The sequence below is a fragment of the Mytilus edulis genome, chromosome 11 (assembly GCF_963676685.1).
Source record: "Mytilus edulis chromosome 11, xbMytEdul2.2, whole genome shotgun sequence".
Taxonomy (NCBI): Eukaryota; Metazoa; Mollusca; class Bivalvia; order Mytilida; family Mytilidae; genus Mytilus; species Mytilus edulis.
The window spans coordinates 19095264-19115985 of NC_092354.1; the positions used below are offsets into that span (position 1 = coordinate 19095264).

Consider the following 20722-nt stretch of genomic DNA (forward strand, 5'->3'; position numbering starts at 1 on the left):
AAAAACTCTAATTCGTCAATAAAATTAGAAAGATCATATCATGGGGAACAGGTGTACTAAGTTTCAAAGTTGATCGGACTCCAACTTTATCAAAAACTTCCTTGACCAAAAACTTTAACATGAAGCGGAACAGACGGACGGACGAACGAACTGACAAACGGACGGACGGACGCTCAGACAAGAGAACATAATGCCCCTCTACTTACATAGGTGGGGCATAAAAATAATAAACAGCTGCGTCATGAGCTCGGGCGCATGATAAGCCTGACGGTTTTCAAGAATACAGTTCAATAACTTCTCAATGTGATATTAAAAATTAATGAAAAAAAGGGTGTCATCATAATAGATACAAATCAATCAAAAAAGTTTAATGAAAACTGGTCAAAGTACTTCAAGGTTATTGTCTGAAAACTGGAGAATCACCCCTTTTTATAAATAAAAATCCAATAACTCAAAAATGTGAAATCTATATATATTTATATGTTTATATAAAGAGATAAATTCTTTCTGATAATAAATTATCAAGTTGTATAATCATAAATTTTGAATGTTTGAAATCAATCCAAAAAAAATATCGCCGAAACGCTATATTAGTGTAGGATTGATTGCAAACGTATAAAATTTATAAATAGCATATATAATTCAAACTTGATAATTTCTTATCAGAAGGAATCTATCTCTATATAAACATAATTATAGATTATGTGATATAATTATTGCAGGACATTAGTGAAACCAATATATTTCGATATGGTTCCGAACATGAACCTTGCAATGTTCTATGAAAAAAATGATATTAATTGTGTGAAGATGAAGAGGGAAGCCGTGGACGTTAGGTTTTGCTTTATCTTAAAAGTACCGTGACATGTCTTAAAGGAATGCGAAATCACACTCATTAAAACAGTCACAATCGGGAATAAGTCATGTTCGGTAATTTAAAGATCAGACGACGAACCACAATCTAACAAGTTGTTAACATGTCCGTAGTTAGTTTGGACAAAGACACATCGTATGGATCCATCAATTCGATATAAAATTGAGAATGGAAATGGGGAATGTGTCAAAAAGACAACAACCCGACCATAGAACATACAACAGCAGAAAGTCACCAACAGGTCGTCAATGCAGCGCGAAATTCCCGCACCCGGAGGCGTCCTTCAGCTGGCCCCTAAACAAACATATAGACTTAAATATGCTTGTTTACAATTTGACTCTCTGTTGAGCGTACAGACCTGCATATAGAAAATTTATCATTTCGTTTTGAAGAACTTCCTTTAGTATAAGCGTCACAGCACCACTACATTATTGGCTGCTTTGTTTGCCGGTACGAACACAAAGCGCTTTGCGAATACTTGGAGTTGATATTTTATTCCAGAAAATGGGAATATCATACCTATTCATTTATTTCAGAATATTTTGGGGAAATATACGAATATAAACAGTATCTCATAATTTTATTCAAATATTTGCCTAAAGTGTTTTCATTACATCAATTTGTACATTATGTAGACAGAGCATATTGATTGACCTGACGACACTGTTTCCAATCTATTATACACGGAGGACGATATTTCTGTCCTTTCTGAAGAAAACTCCCGACCTCACGGGCTTCGACTTTGTTGAGGTCTCCTGTAAGGACATGCTCATAGGGAACATATCTAAAACTGTATGTTTCACAGTCTCATGTTGAAGGAACGTTATTTTCTATATTGACGTCTGATGTAACTGACGTATTATTAAAAATCAAACTACTGCTGGGTTTTACGTCCGTAAATCGAATTACGTACTACATAATTTTATTCGAAATTTGTAATACACGAATGTGTATTGTAGTCCGGCCGATCGGTGAAAAAATTGCTCAAGTAATGAGCACCAAATTGTGCATGATGGTACATTTTTGTGTACAGAGCAATAATAGCTATAGACCCACCGTCAACACTCAATATGGCGTCTTTTTTTAAGATGGCTGCCATACATTCTTAAATATTTTCCAGTATAGCTCAAACCACAGTGGATTTAATGCTGGAAGCACTAAAATCAACATATTTGAATGATTTGGTGTACTTAGCAAGATTTTGTTTTGATCTATCTTTGAAATTCAAAATGGCGGCTTTTTTCAAAATGGCCTTCTTGAAAAATACGCAAATATTCATCATTGAGAATTGACCTGAATATAAGCATTTTATTGATGTAAAGTGTCATTTAGTCTCTATCCCAGTTCTGTCCTTTTTGATTTTTGATCATTTCAAACACAAAGTAGTAGCTTGCATTAAAAGCTGCAGTATGTGTTGTCTTGGGTCACACATAAAAGCTGTGATTTTGAATTTATCTGCCATATAGATATTATTCAGTGCCTATCTTATTTCTTCGGTCGCAATATTTTGAAATTTGAGATATTATACTAGGAATTGAGAATCATTTAAACATATTGCAGTGAAATGGCAGGAATTGAGGACAACAAGGACAAGAACATTGAAATGACAGAAACTGAATCACTTGGGGATATGGAGAAACCCACACCTGAAGACCCTTTAACAAACGACAACTCAGAAATAACTATTAAATAATTGTACCAAGCATTTTTAGCAGATAGGAAATCTAATGCTAAAAAAACAGCTGAGAGTAACGGCAATATTAAACAAAGCGAAGCGGGAATCGATAAAATATGTGTTTGTCTCATTACGATGCAAGCTGAACAGAAAGAGGCAATGCATATTGATAACGAACAGTTGGGAGCAATATATCAGCAACCTCAGCAGTCTGAAGACAGGATAGACCACAAGGCTAGTGGTAGGTGCTTTGCGGAATTGATGGTCAGACCAATATGATATTCAATGTTGTGATGAAACGGATAGACAGGCTGACAACAAATGAGGAAGGAGACACAGTTCAATTTAAAAGTGCATTTGAACAGCAGGGTACCTTCCAACAACTGGTATTTGTTGTAAGTGAAATAGTGGGCAATCGAAATATAAGAGTTAAAATTCCTACAATGGCCACATCATCTAAGCCAAAATGTGACCTGAGCAAGTTCAACGCAAGTTCACCAAAGCTACACAACGAAATCCCTACCTTCGGTCTTACCTAAAGTTGAATGTCCTATTTTCAGGGCCCTTGGCCCTGCATGAGACAGTTCAAATTATTCAACAACTACCTCCACTTAAGAACATACAAGAAACCTCTTGCACTAAGGATATCAGCAAAAGGTTTATGTGTATTCTTAAGAACACTTACCACCTGCTATGAGTCAATACTATTTGGTTCAGAGCAGCACAACGTTACAGAAACAATTGGCTGCAAGTGGATCCTATCAAGTTTCTCCAATGCTGACTGCAGTGCCTACTTACGATATCATCCCCGTGGAGTCAATGGCAAATCATCCTACTACATTTATCACTCCAATTATGACATCTCGTCAGCTCCTGGAGCTCTAACAGGCTTTTTATAACAGCAAGCTGACTCCACTGACCGGTTCAGGAAAGGGCAGAGGAAACCAAAAAAGTGTGGAAACGGCTCTTTTTCAGACTCCTCAATGGAGATAGAATAGTCCCGATGGCAAGAAGCATTCTTCCGAGGATGTAAAGACAAATATTCTGCAAGGCATGTAATAGAGAGGAACCCAGAAACATTCAACAAGGCGTTAAAACAATCGATAACCTCAATAGCCAACCAGATGGCGATATATGGACGAAAAAGCGCCAATTATTCCCATCGGCAATTCTACTTTGTTGATGGTGCAGAATCACCGACCGACAAAGGAAATATGAGCAGTCCATTGGAAAATGAGGTGCATAACCTCACATAAATTGCCACAAAACAAGCTGATGTTATGCTTTCAACTAATCAGCATAACCATGAATTGGCTGATCAATAATACCTTGGTCCTACACATCAAAAAATCTTGGAAGATCACCGGTTCAATTGAAGATCACCTGATCAATATATACGTGGAAGATCTCATGAGCAATACAATCCCGGTAAATCGCCAGATAGAAATACACTCATGTTTAATGCCTATCGACCAGCAACACCCCCCACTAAGCCAAATATCATATAGTCCCTAAGGACAACGGTTGGCATCTCCACGGACAAACTCCAGATATTCCGGTTATTACAGACAACGGTCACCTTCACCAGGATACAGAGCAAATCAAAGCGTAACCCCAACAATGGAGTCTTTAAACAGCGAAGGACCGCGCCAGTAGGCCAAAGCTCGACTCCCAAGTTTATTGGCCATGAAACATCACCTCATCACAAAATCGAACAGACGCCCACGGCCTCGTCCGATATTCTCATCAGACGACCCATTTGCAAGAGATTATCAGTACGAGGTACTATACATGACCAGAATATGATCATGATAGTGGACACTGCTGCAATGATAACATTAGTAAGAAATTAATTCCGACAGATAATGGAGATTTGGAGAACGTAACGCTACGTGGTTCGGGTGAACAGCTTGTTATTGGGAAGATCATATAGAACGACTATCGACATTGATAGAATAAACCTACATGAGGCTGTGTGCAAAGAGCCATTAACAGACGATGTTATACTTAGGCTTAATAATTTGGGACACACTGAGCGCGATGATAAATCTGAGTACTCCCATACTTACCATTAACAATTAATTTAAAGTAATGAATGCGGCATTTGTTAACAGTGGAAACGAGATTTCAACTCAGCAAGTTCACATAATACGAACCATCACACTTCCGCCAAACTCAGATATGACTGTTACCATAAAAACTATTAAAAGTGCCGACCAGGAGTGCATTTTAGGACCATGCTCGCTGACAAGTTGTGAATTGGTTTCGCACGTAGTTGGAAAAGAAAATAGTTGCCTCTTAACCATTTTAAATGATGGCAATCGTCTAATCCGCCTGAAGAAAGGTACATATATTGATTACATAGACTAATTTGACGATGTAGTGAGTTCGGCAGATGAAAACGCGATAAGTGACGTAAGATGAAGCCTGAAGAGAAACGAGACAAGGTTCCCACGGCACTGCCTCAAAGTTCAGATAAGTTACCATATATTCCACCAAAATTTAACCGACCTCTATTAACGTTCAATCGACTCGCTTCACCTTATTTCATTCCAACCATTAAAACTGAAAACGTTTATTAAAGAACAACATGTAACATATCGATTAACATTTTGGATTTCACTATATTTTTTGCAGCCATACTTGCAAATGTATGTGTTATAGAAATAAACAAACTATTTTTTTATATTTTAAAATTAAGTAATAACAAATTCAAGAACATGAAGACTATTTTAAAAGAATCATTACTTTAATTTCCGAAATTATATAGAATACCTTGCGTACAGTCTTGATATTTATAACGTTTTTCTGCCATCTTGAAAATGGCAGCCATATATTGGATTTTTCAGAGTGGTTCGTTAGCTGAAATCAAAGGATATATAACCAAGAACTACTGTGTAAAGTTTCATGCTTATCTCATCAAGTGAGCAATTCTGCTCTACATCTGCACCAATCGGCTGGACTATTGTAGCGGCCATGATCGTTGTTGCTGTATACCTAATGTATATGTTATTGTTGAAATCATGGTTACATGCATAACGGCCCTTTATGTATATTGCAAAGTAGCTTGAATATTCAAAAATCATTGAACATGATCCTGCTATTTTTAGTGGCACGGTTCACTTGTTTACGTTTTAATTTTTTGACATCCTATAACATTTTTTTTTATTTCATTTAGTTTCAAGATGGTATATTTAAAGATATTATTCGAGTTGGCAATTAAATATTGAATGTTGATTCCATGGGTATATATTTTTTTTTAGATTTCCATACTGTTACTTGTGCTCATGTTTTATTAACAGTCGTACAAAGTACCAGTATGCCTTTAATTCTTTCTGTAAGTGGGCATAATATTACTCAATTACCGTCATTTAACACAGTTTCATTATATTTGATTCACATTTGCACGAGCGCAAAATCAGCTTGCAAGATACATGAAGTTATATACGCTGATAGCTGGGTACATAAACTGGCTGGATTAAACAATCCTGGTAACTCTGATATACTGACGTTTATATATAAAGCAGCACAGAGAAATTAATACATTTTATTACTAAAAAAGACCCAATCATAGCAGACATTTTACTAGAAATTGCCCATACTTTTTTTTTACATATTAATAGTAATCTTAAAGATATATATGAATTGTGTTCCTGTATTTATTAAGTTGTTCAGGTTGTTAACAATAATGTGATTTGAGAGGCATCGATATAACGATTTATACTACAGATGAAAATTTAAATTTGCCAAAATATAAAACAAATGCTACAGAGATGTAGGGGTGTAGTTATTTCTTGAACTAAGCTTGTGTCGTGTCCTTTTTCCATGTATGAAAGGTATCTCAAAGTAGCTAGATTTTTCTTCAAAATTAGATGAATCTATATTTAGATCTGTGTTGGTTTGGTAACTCTGATTATATTTACAAACATAGGCGTACATGTACGTCATATACGAGAGATCGGGAACAACTTCTTTAATGCATGCTTGCAGAACAGGCGTAGCTAGTAAAACATTTGGACTGCATAGTCCTCGTTCAGCAGGGGAATCGGCTGCTGCAGCGGCTGGTGTAGAGGACAGATTGTTCAATAAACATGGTCGATGGAAAAGTGACAAAGCAAAATTCAATTATACTACACAGTCCTTGATGAGAATTGACTTTCCGTTTTTAATAATATTGGAATTAACGTATGTTCTTTGTTACCTTTCTGTATTCTTTGAAGCTTTAAGGTGGTACCCAACACTTTCACTAAAATTAATTTGGCTCGTTTAATTTTCTTAAAATTTTGACAAAGTATTTACTTTGACCCTTTGACAAAAATATAAAAATTTAAAAATTTTGAACCAACCGTTTTGTCAGAAAAATTACACTGATTATAAAACAATTTGACAAACACCAATTTTGATAATTGAGAAGCTTAATATTCCTTTTACAACACAACGTAATTAAAACGTTTAGCTGACTTTACAGAGTTATCTCCTTGTAGTGTTAGGTATCACCTTAATGCACACTGTCGTGCGGGCTGTTTTGTTTTGGGTTAATAATCTAATGTTCGTTTGAATTTATTATTTGGAACATCAATCTATTTATAAAGCTATATTCACTAATATGCTAACATTAGCCCAGGTATTTGTTTATAATAGATACACGTGTTGAATAAACATAATTGGTCCATGTTTTCTTTTCATTAGCGTTCAAATTATATGAAAGTGTCAAACACTAAATTCGTCAATTTTCATTTTTCCGGATTTAGTATTCAATGTTTAGTAGGTTCAATGTTTTAATATGCTTATGTAGACGAAAGTATTAACCTGGTACCTTTGATAGTTATTTACACCACTGGATCGATGACAGTGCTGGTCTTTTTGCACGAGGAACTCGTAGGGATGGTTTTTATTTTACACAAATACCATTCTACTAATTCTTGATATTTAGACAATCGTTGCCAACTACAAAACATATGCACCTATATATCAAATGAAAACATGAGTACTAAAACAAGTGCAAATAACAAAATATTGACTTAAGTTTGATAAAGGTAAGACACATTATTTTATAAAATTAAGAATGGAAATGTTTCAAAGAGACAACAACCCAATCTAAGAGCAGAAAACAGAAGAAGGTCACAAATTGATCTTCAAAACAGTGAGAAAATCCCACATCCGGAAGCGGTCTCCGGAAGCCCACTTAACAAAAATTTGTACTAGTTCAGTAAAAATAAATTTCATTTAAATGAATTTTAATTAAAAAGACATACAAGGAAAGAGACTCTTGACTGATCCTGGCAAGGCTCTTGACTGATCCTGACTGTAAATTAGACAACAGTATGAAGATGTTCAAACGAAAAACTCCTGCAGATGTTGACTTACATTTCTTTTTTATTGACTAGTTGAGGACTAACTGAAATACTGCTACTTGACCACAGTAAGGTATTTCAGTGTTAAGCAATCGATTCCAGTAGTGGGGTTCAAATCATTATATGGAAGACTGTTGTATTAATGTCGTTTAATTCTTTTGCAAGTGCATTTCTTGAAATGTTCTCTGCAAACGCAGGAATGACCTTTTAACATGTACATCGGCAAAGACAGTAAACTAAATGCTCTCAAAAGACTGTGTCGCTCACCTTGGTCTATGTGCATATGAAACAAAGGACACAGATGGATTCATGACAAAATTGTGTTTTGGTGATTGTGATGTGTTCGTAGATCTTACTTTACTGAACATTATTGCTCCTCACAATTATCTCTATCTATAATGAACTTGTCCTAATAGTTACAGAGAAAAATATTTAAATAATAAAAAAAGTTCTGAATTTTTTTAAAAATTGACTATTAAGGGCAATAACTCCTTAAGGCGTTAATTGACCATTTGGTCATGTTGACTTATTTGAAGATCTTACTTTGCTGTACATTATTGCTGTTTACAGTCTATCTTTATCTATAATAATATTGAAGATAATAACCAAAAGCTGCAAAATTTTCAAAAAAATACCAATTAGGTAGCGACCTAACAACAGGTTGCCTGATTGGTCTGAAAATTTCAGGGAAGATAGCTCTTAACCTAATAAACCATTGTCTTCTGTGAGAATTGCTGTAAATGCTATGGTGCTATTAGGGATATGAGCAAAAACGGCATTTTACACCTACGTACTATTTTGAGCCAAGTTGGCCATCTTGGTTCGTAAGCGGGGTCATCGGACACATTGTTTTAAACCAGATACCCTAATGGTGATTTGAACAGGTTTTGTTAAATTTGTTTCAGTAGTTTTAAGGAGAAGATTTTTGTGAAAGATTACAAAAAATTACGAAAAATTATTAAAAATTGACTTTAAAGGACAATAACTCATTAAGGGGTCAATTTACCATATTGGTCATGTTTACTTATTTGAAGATCTTACTTTGCTGAACATTATTGCTGTTTAGAGTTTATATCTATCTATGATAATATTCAAAAAAATAACCCAAAACGGCAAAATTTCAAAAAAATACCATTTCAAAGCAGCAACCCAACAACCGGTTGTCCGATTCATCTGAACATTTGAGGGCAGATAGATCTTGACCAGAATTACAATGCTACTTTGTCAGATTTGATTTAAATGGTTTGATTTCAGAGATACAAGACAACATCTACATTTTACCCTCATTGTTCTATTTTTAGCCATGGCAGCCATCTTGGTTGGTTGGCCGGGTCACAGGATACATTTTTTAACCAAGATACCCAAATGATGATTGTGGCCAAGTTTGGTTAAATTTGGCTCAGTAGTTTCAGAGGGTAAGATTTTTGTAAAAGTTAGCGACGACGGACGCCATATGATGAAAAAAGCTCACTTGGGCCAGGTGAGCTTATAAGGAATAAAATAATGTCTTTATATATATGTGTTATAAGGTTGCAAAAGAGAGACAAATACCAAGGGTTTTTTGAAAAATAATGGTCCAATATCAACAAACTACAATATGGCAACATATGCAAACACTAGAAGAAAATTTTATTTGTCGGTTTCGCAGTCATATTTTATATTTCACATTGCAATTTAAATTTTTTATCATCATACGTTCTATAAAACGTTCGAGAATGTCAAAGCAATGAGGGTTGTTGTCATTAATCTTCTTGAACTAAAAAACATTTTACCAAAGTTGCATGGCAGTGATTTGTGAAGTTGTAAACTGCTATCTACATAATTAATACTCCCAGACCTTGTCCCCTGTCTTGTATCAAACTAAATTTGTTATAATCTTTACACTTTTGAAACAATTTGATATCAATTTAAACGTCAAAAAGACTTATTGGATTTGCATTCGCTCATATGTAAGATGATATTCATCGAATGAGACAAATGAATCATACTACAGTATAACGATTTCGATTTGAAAGACATCAGCAGATAATTTTTATAGTGCATTTTATGTTATGAATATACGAGGCCTTTAAATTCAACCATTTGTGCAAGACCCCATTGTTGGATTTCGGTGATTTTGGTTCAATATGACGATTTTTGATCATTGACATATATGTCATCATAAGGTTGATGTGAATTATTATTATCTGATATCTGTCTTTAATGTATTAACATATAATGCAAGGCTTTCATGTAAACAATTTATATGATGATGTGTTAGTCTGTTAACTATAATTATAGGACAAGTATGTTGAGTCACGCATACTTTGTGTAAATCCTTAACTAATACTTAAATCACAAACAAAAATTATTTTAGTACAAACTCATAGTTCAAATGTAGAGGTACATAGATAGAAGAATAAAGGTACACATCTATTTTAAAAAATATCTGTAACCTTTCTTCTTTGCATGTCATATTTGATTTTGAAAACAAATGATTTTTTATGTTATGATTGAGACCGTTCAGTAATGGAAATGCCATAAACTTTTTGCCCGTGACTATCAGACAAGTTAAATCTTGACAGGTACGAATTTGAAGTTTACCTTCGTGTGACTGTTACTTCCCAGCTGATATGTAAACCATTGCTATGATTTTCTCCAAACTAATCTATACAAATAAGCATCCCAGCTTTGTATTGATAGATAAAGTGATATCGATTTCAACGTACCAATTATATATGAAATAATTTTGATGTAAAAATCTGTTAAATGGAGAGATATGTATTTCACTAAAACATACAGGTGAAATAGCTTTCAGACCAAGACCTGTACAAATATTCACAGGAGATATCTCTTCAGAAACGATCATAAGTAAACCGATTGATAAATGAGGTCTGGTAGGGCCATATCAACAAACCCAAAACATAAGTTAGTTATAAAAAAAGAAAAAGAGAAATATAAAGAAACTTTCTTTTCTTTCCCAAACGGAATTGTATAGTTTTCCACGGTCGTCTAAAGAAAACATTTAATTTGATCAACTTTATTTAATGTATTTAATTTGCAGTATTTGTAGTATATAGGTTCGAACTACTTCATTACATAAAATTTGATTCCAAAAACCTAATATCGAATATGCAAACACAAAATATATATTCAAACTATGTAATAAATCTCAATTTATGCGAATGATGGCGTATTTTTCCCTGGTTTTCTTTATTAATTGTTTCAACTTCACTTTTAGTAATTTTTTGTAAATAATAGTCAATCTTATAGAGTAGGAATTATGTTCTTATAAGCATTAACGACTTTTTAAATTTCATTTTAAAATCATACTAAAGAGTCATTTACAGGTACATAATATCATGACTCGAAAACATGGGTTTTAAACTATGCGAAGACTTTGATGGCATTTTACCAGTTTTATTATTCAATAGTTGGACAGTTTTCCAGTATTGTGGATGCTTTTTTTCTAATATACGTCAAATTCATAAAATAAGGACATGGAAATAGGCGTGACAATGATGCTTTATACACCAACCTACTCATTCTTGATATTTGACAAATCGTTGTCAATTATGAACCAAAAAGTGCCATTCAAACACAAATAATGTAAAAAGTAAGAGAGCAAACATATAAATACATGTTATTTATCTACATACTATAATTTGCATTTTTTGTATTATTTGTATATGTAAAGCCATCAATGTATTTTGATTGAAATAACAAAGATACACGGCATAATTTAGGTAGTCGATTGATTTTTATTAAAGAAATGTTCTATTTCAGTTAGAATCATAAGAACATATCAAGATTTAAATTATCTGTTTCTTTAACGGGGTACTAGCTGTCAAATTCATGATCACCGATTCTCGTATTTGATTTTTTACATATTAAAATGTATATCAAAATTATATTTAGTCAGAAATTACCAGTTAATAACGCATTTACTAGACAATATGTATCACAGCTTCGCGTGTATATCAGTGTATACGCCATCTAATTAAATATCGAGATGAACTCCGTAATCTGCCGATGGTAAGTCACTAAACCGGATATAAATAACAACATAAATAGATTGGAGAACTCGCGCATTTAGATGTGTCTGTCGATGTCTTTGTCTGTTTTATTAAATGTTATAGGTTAAAACCCAAAAAATGATTATCGTTTTTACCTGTATAGGAAAGGATTTGTGGATCGAGTTAGACAATGAAATGGTTCACATTTGTTTCACTTTTAATGTTGACATTCTTTTTGTTCATTTAACGACTGAACGTGACTTATTCATGCATATCAAATCTGTAGACAATAGGTTAAATTGAAGATCACTTGAATACGGATTCAATGAGGTCGAATTATTCAAATGCAAGTGAATAATTCACAGCGATGTTTCCTTGATTTTTGAGACAAAAGTGAATAAATTGGCTGCTAAATGTTAATTATTTCTCTATGTTACTTTTATTAATGATTGAACAATAGTTATCAAAAGTACCAGGATTATAGTCTAGTACGCCAGACGCGCGTTTCGTCTACAAAAGACTCATCAGTGACGCTCATATCAAAATATTTATTAAGCCAAACAAGTACAAAGTTGAGCATTGAGGATTCAAAATTCCAAAAAGTTGTGCCAAATACGTCTAACTTAAGGTAGTCTTTGCCTGGGATAAGAAAATCCTTATTTTTTTTCATATATCGTTACTAATGCCCCTTAAGAGAAAGATTTGCCGATGATTTTGTCTAAATATCTTACGATTTAAACCTCAGCAATACAAAATTACAAATGTGTTTGTGAAATATAACCAATTCGAAAACAATTAACATCTTTTAAAAACCAGGTTGATAATGGTATACCTTATATTCAACACAGTTTCTGTTCGTCCATAAAAAGTTCACCAATGTGCTCAAATTAAACAACTAGAAATACATAATCAATTAGAGAGATGAAGAGCATTACAAATCTGACGTTAATATGATGTTTTAAATTAGCAATTTGACATTGGCCAGTGGTTAATAAAAACTCAAACAAAATACCAAGATGAGGATTATTTTTTAAACCTGATGAGTTTAAACAAGACTCATATGAGGTGCAAAAACAAAAATGTGAACAATTAAAACCCAATTGTTCAGAAAACAATTGAAGATCTTTCGACCTATAAAGATCAATTCTGATATAAATTTATGAAAATTCAGTTTAAAATACCATATCCATCATCAAATGATAGCTTATTGTACACTGATTCCAAATATATGTTGTTTCTATACATTTTTTTTTTCTAAATAAGGGAGATAAAATATCACTTCCTGTTTTAGGTGACATTTAATTTGATACTGATTCCAAGATACTTTTACATTAGATAAGTACAAAAGTAGCTACTTCCGGTTGGCTTTTTCATGGTCAAGTGTCTTCTAACGTAGTGTAAAAAGTCCTATCGTTTATTAAACATACATATGAGGTAAAAGCAAAGGTCAAAATCTAGAACATCAATGCAACCTACAAACTTTCAATTTTAAATTCATAAACCAAAGGCTTCAAGTCAAAAGACCATATGTCTTCATTATATATGGTTAATGAGTTATATCACTATATACCTAATTTTTAATACAAGAAGGGAGAACAATTTAATGATAGCGCACCCTTTCAACCAAAACTCATGTGTTACGACAGGTGACAACTTACATTTAAGTAAAAGTATGTTGTCGATATTTTAAACGAATTTTGAAAATAATTGAAAATAAGCCTAAATCAAAATTTGAAATATAAACTTGACTTCTGACCTTTACCTAATTTTCTTATTTTTGAATCAAAGACCTCCTATCTGCAACTTCGTGCTTTGTTTGGCTTTTTTAACATTTTTTGTGAGTGTCATTTATGAATCTTTTGTAGAACACGCGTCTTGCGCAGATATGACATTTTAACCCTGGTATCTGAAATTAGTTTATATATCATTGTTTACGACATGACACAATTCAAACAATTGTAATCGAAGTGTTTCTGTCACTTTTTATTGAAGCTTTCTCTCTTTTTGTATTTGAAATTAGTATATTTAGTCATGATAAGATATAGTTTTGACATGATATGACTGCCACTATATTTGAACTTTAAACAAAGTAGCCATTAGGGCTTGACATTCAAGAAGATATCATAGAAAGAAATGTAGATATGAGCTTATTTGTCATGTACATTTCATCTCAACTTATGATCAATTTTATGAGCAAGATATTGTGTAAAATGGACCGCAGAAACGTTAAGAAATTAACATAAATGTATCATTAAAGGAAAGTGTTTTTCATTCTTTTTTATTCGACAAATTCGCAATTAATCACAAGACTCTGTTTGGTTTAAAATTCTCTAGCAGACTGTCCTTAACTTATAACATTTGATAGAAATAATGATGAATGACAAAAACAAATAATCAAAATAACATGGTCCTTATTTACATCAGACTGGAAAAAGAAAGTTAAAGGAGTAGGTCCGGTAAGGACCGATTTTGGCCTCAAATTTCAGGTTCATCTGACGAAAGATTTTGACCACTTTTTAAACACTTAAGTTTCTATTTTATTTGAATTAATTAGTTTATGTGAAAGATTTTAACAGATTTAGTCATTAAAAACGATCCGATTCAAGCTCAAATATGAAAAATCTACCTAATATGCCGAAAAATGTCACTTTTCAGATGGTTTTTGGTATAAATGAAAGTGGCCGCATCCGTGTTCATCCTCAACCTTTATATATGTTATGTATTATCATAAAATACAACTTACATTTCAATATTAAGGATGAACACGAAAATCGTCTAAAATTTAACTAAAATGCTAGAATTATGAGGATTTCAGTAATTTAGCATGACTAAATGGTGCTAGTACCAGATATATGTGCATTGTATTGTCAAAAACAGCCCATATTTATGTAGCAGAAGCATTCTACTGTCTAATGAATAACTAAAGGTTTACATTTTAACAATTTTGTAAAACTGCTATATTTTGGGGCCAAAAAGGGGTCTTACTGAACCTACTCCTTTAAAGTATAAAGTAGAGGCGAAATATACCAATGTGATAGTCAAGCTATGCTTAACATGAAAACGCACCCAAATTTGTGTTCCAATTATTAGCTGTAATAGAACTCTTCTGTGTTTATTATTAATCAAATAGAAACCGTTGTTGAATTTTCGTTATATGAAAAGATTATGTAATACTGAAGCGCACGTTTATTGTTTAAATATTTAAAGTCAGTCAATGTCGTCCTATTTAAATACTTATTTAGATATAATCAGTACTGATAGGTATTCTTTATAAGATGCACGCAAGTCCTTGGCAAATATCTTATTTAGTTTTAAAGTTTGAACAGGTGATTATAACTCTCTTTAGTTTAATTCTCAATATTTGTTTTAGAACTTTCATTAAACAAATGTTTTGTCGAATTAAAAACCACGTTTGCATTTTGTTTTGTCTCTTTTCAGTTGACGCACCACCAGGGTTTCTTTTGTCAATATTATTAAGCAGTATTTTCTATTTATTCTGTATCTATGTTTAGTTAAGGTAACATTAAACAATCTTTTATTTACATAGTGCTGTCTTGAACTTATACCTGGCTTACTCAATTTTCAAACGTCACCTTTCACTTTTTTGTTACATACACATATGTTTCTATCGGTATCTATCGGATGGGTTTTTCCTTACACTACCTTAGTTTACAGTTTGTTCTTATGGTGTGCATGTACTACTACAGTAATAACTAAGGCTAAGGAGGAGGATAGGCGCCCGCTATCATGTTTAACCTTGTTGCATTCTGTATGTGTTTGTCTCAAGTCCGGATCATGTTATTCAGTAGCTGTCTTATAATTTACTTTATTATACATTTGTTTATCTTAATTATTTGTTTGCATAAATTATATCGATAGTTTTCTCCTTTGAATTGTTTAACATTTAACTTTATTTCGAAGCATTTTATAGTTGAATATGCGGTATGGTGTTTGCTCATTGTTGAATGTCATATGTGACCAATAGGTTGTAATTTTATAAAACATAGCTCATATGCTAACTGTAGAAATTTGTAACATGATTTTCCAGTCATATAGTTTGCAAGCAAAAACATCATTATTCGATTTATTTATAATAAAAAATTTAAATGGTCAAATTAATTTTAACGACAAATTTAACAAATGTTTATACGAAGCATAGATTATACCAGATATAAAACGTGAATATTAACATACATATTTATGTAAACTTCCTTATGTGAAACAACCATCATGGCTCCTAAAAGTCATAAGAAACGAGTGACCGGTGAAAAATAATGTTCTTCCAATTCTTGAACCAATGCATACAAACATCATAAACTTAGTCTTCTGTGCACGATTTATCATTTTTTCGTGCAAATTTCGTATAATCGTCAATTTTTTTTCAATCGGTCATTGTTGTTGTGAAAATATGGCAGGTAATTATAGTTCGTGTTTTGAAGCCGAAGTTCAACGATTGTTTGTCAACAATCGACAAAATCAACAAAAAAGCACGGAAATTGAGCACTTGTTTAACATATAAATTCAGAAAATTGTTTATTTTAAGGACATCCATGCGTATTGTGATCACCGGATTTTTACGAGATGGGTCAAACTGAGGTCACTTTGCATACGGAAAATATTAAAATAAAGTAAACTTCTTCTAAATATGAATAAATTAAAGAATTTGCATATGTATTATTTTTTTGATTTCAGGTTTCTTATGACTTTAAATAAGAACGGTAAATTCTGATGTAAGGCATGTTTATTATTTTCCGATTAAAGAGAAATAACTCAGGCGGTGTAGTACAACTTTTTTTTATCTGAACTAAATGAAAATATTCTATATTTATGATTAAGAGCTGTTCTTTTTAAGTACAAAACATGTTTGAGAAAGCAGATGTGTCCAGAAAATGAAATTCACTGATAAGACTTTTGTAGACGAAACGCGCGTCTGGCGTGAATAGAAAATTTAGTCCTGGTATCTATTATGAGTTTATTTACAACCACTGGGTCGATGCCACTACTGGTGGAGTTTTAATTCCCCGAGGGTATCACTAGCCCAGTAGTTAGCATTTCTGTGCTGACATGAATTATCATTGATATGGTCCTATTTATAAATTAACTGTTTACAAAACTTTAGAATTTTTTGAAATACTAAGGCTTTTCTACCTCAGGGATAGATTAATTTAGCTGTATTTGGCAAAACTTTTAGGATTTTTGGTACTGAATGCTCTTCAATTTCATAAAATATTTGGCTTTTTAACTTTTTTAGATACAAGCGTCACTGATGAGTCTTTTGTAGACGAAACGCGCGTCTGGCGTAAATAGAAAATTTAGTCCTGGTATCTATGATGAGTTTATTTACAATACAATTAGATATGACAGACCAATACATATACAAAAAAGTTAAAAGATAATCATGACACACTAACTTGTCTTTATCCGACATACAGCAAACATCGGAGTCAAACATACATTTTAATTGAAAAAAAATCTGCCAAAGAGCCAATGTTTACTAAAAAAAACAGTAAAATCACAAAATAACTCAACTCCGAGGAAAATTCAAAAAGGAAAGACCCTAATCAATTGGCAGTATCAAACACATCAAACGAATGGATAACAACTGTCATATTCCTGACTTGGTACAGGCATTTTCGTATGCCGAAAATGGTGGATTGAACCTGGTTTATAGCTTGTTAAACCTATCACTTGTATGATGGTCGCATACAATTCCATTATATTGAACAAAACAAACAGACATTATATGTAAAAATGTCACAAATAGCGGTACAGCAGTTAACATTGTGTTCTAATCTTAATCAGAAGGGGAATATAACCAACGACCTATGGGAGTAACACTAGAAGTCCTAGTAGTTGTTAACAATTGGGTTCGAAAAGTTGATGCGTACAAGGGTAGAAATTATTATATTTGTTTGGCAGGATATTGCTTTTATTAATAAAGTGTATGCCATTATATAATACCATACTCAAATCGATACACATTTTGTAGATACAAATATAGCAATCAGCTTAATTTTGAAAGAGAGGAAATTCAGATGGTTTATTACCCATAATGCAGAGGGAAAAAATCTAAATTTGAAATATTTGTCGGATAGAATGGGATCAAATTGAATCAGTCGTTGTATATTGAACTAAAAAGCAATCACATATTGAAGACTCATTATTGATGTGCAAACTTTGCTAAACATATCAATGCAGTATACACCTTCAATTGGAGTAAATATTTATCGATATCACCACGAAATTACCTATAACCATATAATACATATAATTGTAGATTCACTTTGAAAATACACATCAACTACTCTTAACTATCTCCTGAATCGTTTTGTTTTTATTTTTATAAAGTAGATACTTTACAATTTGCACGTTGATGGGAAATATCAAAGTCTGATTAAAACAGGGGTAATTAATGTATGATTTGTAACACGTGTATGTTATTACATTAAACGTTTTAAATTTCAGAAGTTAAGATGAATCTAAGGTTCTAACTCACTATTTCAAATTTGACCCTTGGTTATTCTTGTATATCCTGTCTGGTCAGATAGTATTTCACTCGTGTTAGAAGATAAACATCCTTGTGGTTCATTAGTTTTGTATAGAGAAATACAAAATATGCAAACCTAACATATTTAAACAGTTATAATTAAGAAATAGTTCACGGGGCTTGAATATATCGTGATTTTACCAAGGTCTGGCACTTTATGCAAAATATTTTACCCTGAGCGCAAGCGAGGGGTAAAATATCGGCATAAAGAGACAACCCGTGGTAAAATCTATATATATTCAAGCCCCCATGAATTATTTCGATTCTAATAGGACAAATACGGCATTTATTTGGGAGTAGCGCTCTAGGTGAAGGCATTATTTGCCGGTTCTATAAATAATCGCACTATTAATTTGACGTGAAAGAACGGAGCAAACCGAATTTAAGTGACATGATTAAACTGTTTAAAATAACATATTCAGATAGGTTTGGATGAATTTAAATGATAATTTTACTTAAATGTGTTATATGTTTACAAAAATGGCTTATATAACACATTTTAGCATTGTTTGTTTACATTTCCTAGTTGTGATGATTTTCGGTTTCACAAGCATGTAGTTTTCTGTAAAATGCTTATATTCTGACGTCAACGTTATATGACGTCGTGTAGCTCATTCATAAAAAAGCATATGACGTGGGAGTACGACGGGAACAGTCCAAACAATATATTTGTATTTTTTCCACGGGGGTGAACTCAAGAGTTTGAAGGACGTCATGTTAGAATGTAAGCTTACTTCGAAGGGAAATATTGTCGATTGGTTATTTTTGTTTGTACCTATTTTTAAGCATTTCGGAAAAAAGTGGCAGTGACCATGGTGACATGATGTTTATTATATAACTCTAAATATAGATCATGCACTTGAATGTAAATGAGTTTATAATTACATTCTTAAGGACTTCACTGTAATATATGTAATATTGTTAAAGAGTCATTGCCTCTTCTCACATAATTGTGTAAACTGTTGAACTTAAACGAAATTTCGATTTCGAGCTAAATAAATTTATTTAAGGTAATGCGGGGTTTAAAGCACTTTGATATTGGAGTAGTTGTCGAATGACTATCAGCTCATGGAAATTTGAAATTAGATGAATTTGGCTATTATTTTTTAGGATCTTATTGGTCTAATATCTCTTCAACTGTTTCGGTTTTTAAATATCTTTAGTCGGCCTTCAGATAAATGATTTATAACAAACTTTTTAATGACGATATTGTTTGGAAACATATTTGAACCTTCTCAGTAAAAGTTGTCCATAGATGGATTTACTTTTATTTCTAGGTGCTTTTTTGGTTATATAGCTTTTCAACTTTTTCGGTTCTTATACATGATTGGCTTTCTAATATTCTGCTCGTAGTGTTCCCGATGAAGATAAATTCAGGAAAGCGCTACGGACGCATGAAATTTATATAGTGTTGTTTAAATTTTTTCCAACATATCTTTCTTTTTCGTATCTTAATATGCCGATTCTTCAGTTATAAAAACATGAAAAAAATCATAGTCATAGAATTGAATTAAAATCACAATCACTACTTAATCTTACGTGAGGACATGTATGGGGTTAACAGAAAAGTCATAGGACCAAAAGATAAAGATAAGAGAAAAAATGCGAAAAATAGTAAATATATAATGATTAGTGGCTAAAATATAAAATAAAGAGAATAAATCCACCCCTTCCCTCCCCAAAAAAAAACATGAAAAAAACGAATACAGAAAAAATTGAAAAAAGAATAAAGAATATAGAAATCCCCATCCATAATCTCGTAGCTTAGTTTATTTACCTTTTGCTGTTTATGAAATATATGCGGGTGTATGCAATTTGTAGTTTTGCTGACAACAGAGAAGTTAGATGTCTTTTTCCTTTCCAGAGTGGTAATATGAAGACAAGCTGGACCATCCTCGATGTTTCATCTATTGTTTATTTTACCCCATTGCTAATCTCCTGTGTAATCTTTTGATTAAAAAACCCGCACCGATATATTAGAAAAAAACATACATATTCTTAGTGATATAAAACATAAAGTAAATAAAACAATAATGCACCGTACGATTTTTTTACGACCGGGCAAAACAGAAAGTACAGATTAACAGCTTTCGAATGATATATAATACAGCCGTGTGTTATGTGGGTGCATTAAAGTCGTTAACTAAGCGTCTTTTTTTTTTAAAAATAAATCACTCGCCTATAAAGTAAATAAAACAATAATGAACATGAACAACCTTATTATATAAAAGTAGTATTGTTTGTTTATGCATCAGTTAAAGTAATCCGTAATAATAA

General features: G+C 32.5%; 1 protein-coding gene across 1 annotated transcript in view; it reads left to right on the top strand.

Annotated features, from left to right (window-relative positions):
- The first annotated feature begins 2684 nt into the window (after positions 1 to 2684).
- The window catches only part of LOC139494060 (adhesive plaque matrix protein 2-like), a 32829-nt gene continuing 14791 nt past the window's right edge, over positions 2685 to 20722 (top strand). The window contains exons 1-3 of the mRNA XM_071282228.1: positions 2685 to 2790; positions 3226 to 3414; positions 5813 to 5886. Of these exons, the coding sequence (XP_071138329.1) occupies positions 2685 to 2790; positions 3226 to 3414; positions 5813 to 5886 (369 nt within the window). The remainder of the gene's footprint in view (positions 2791 to 3225; positions 3415 to 5812; positions 5887 to 20722) is intronic.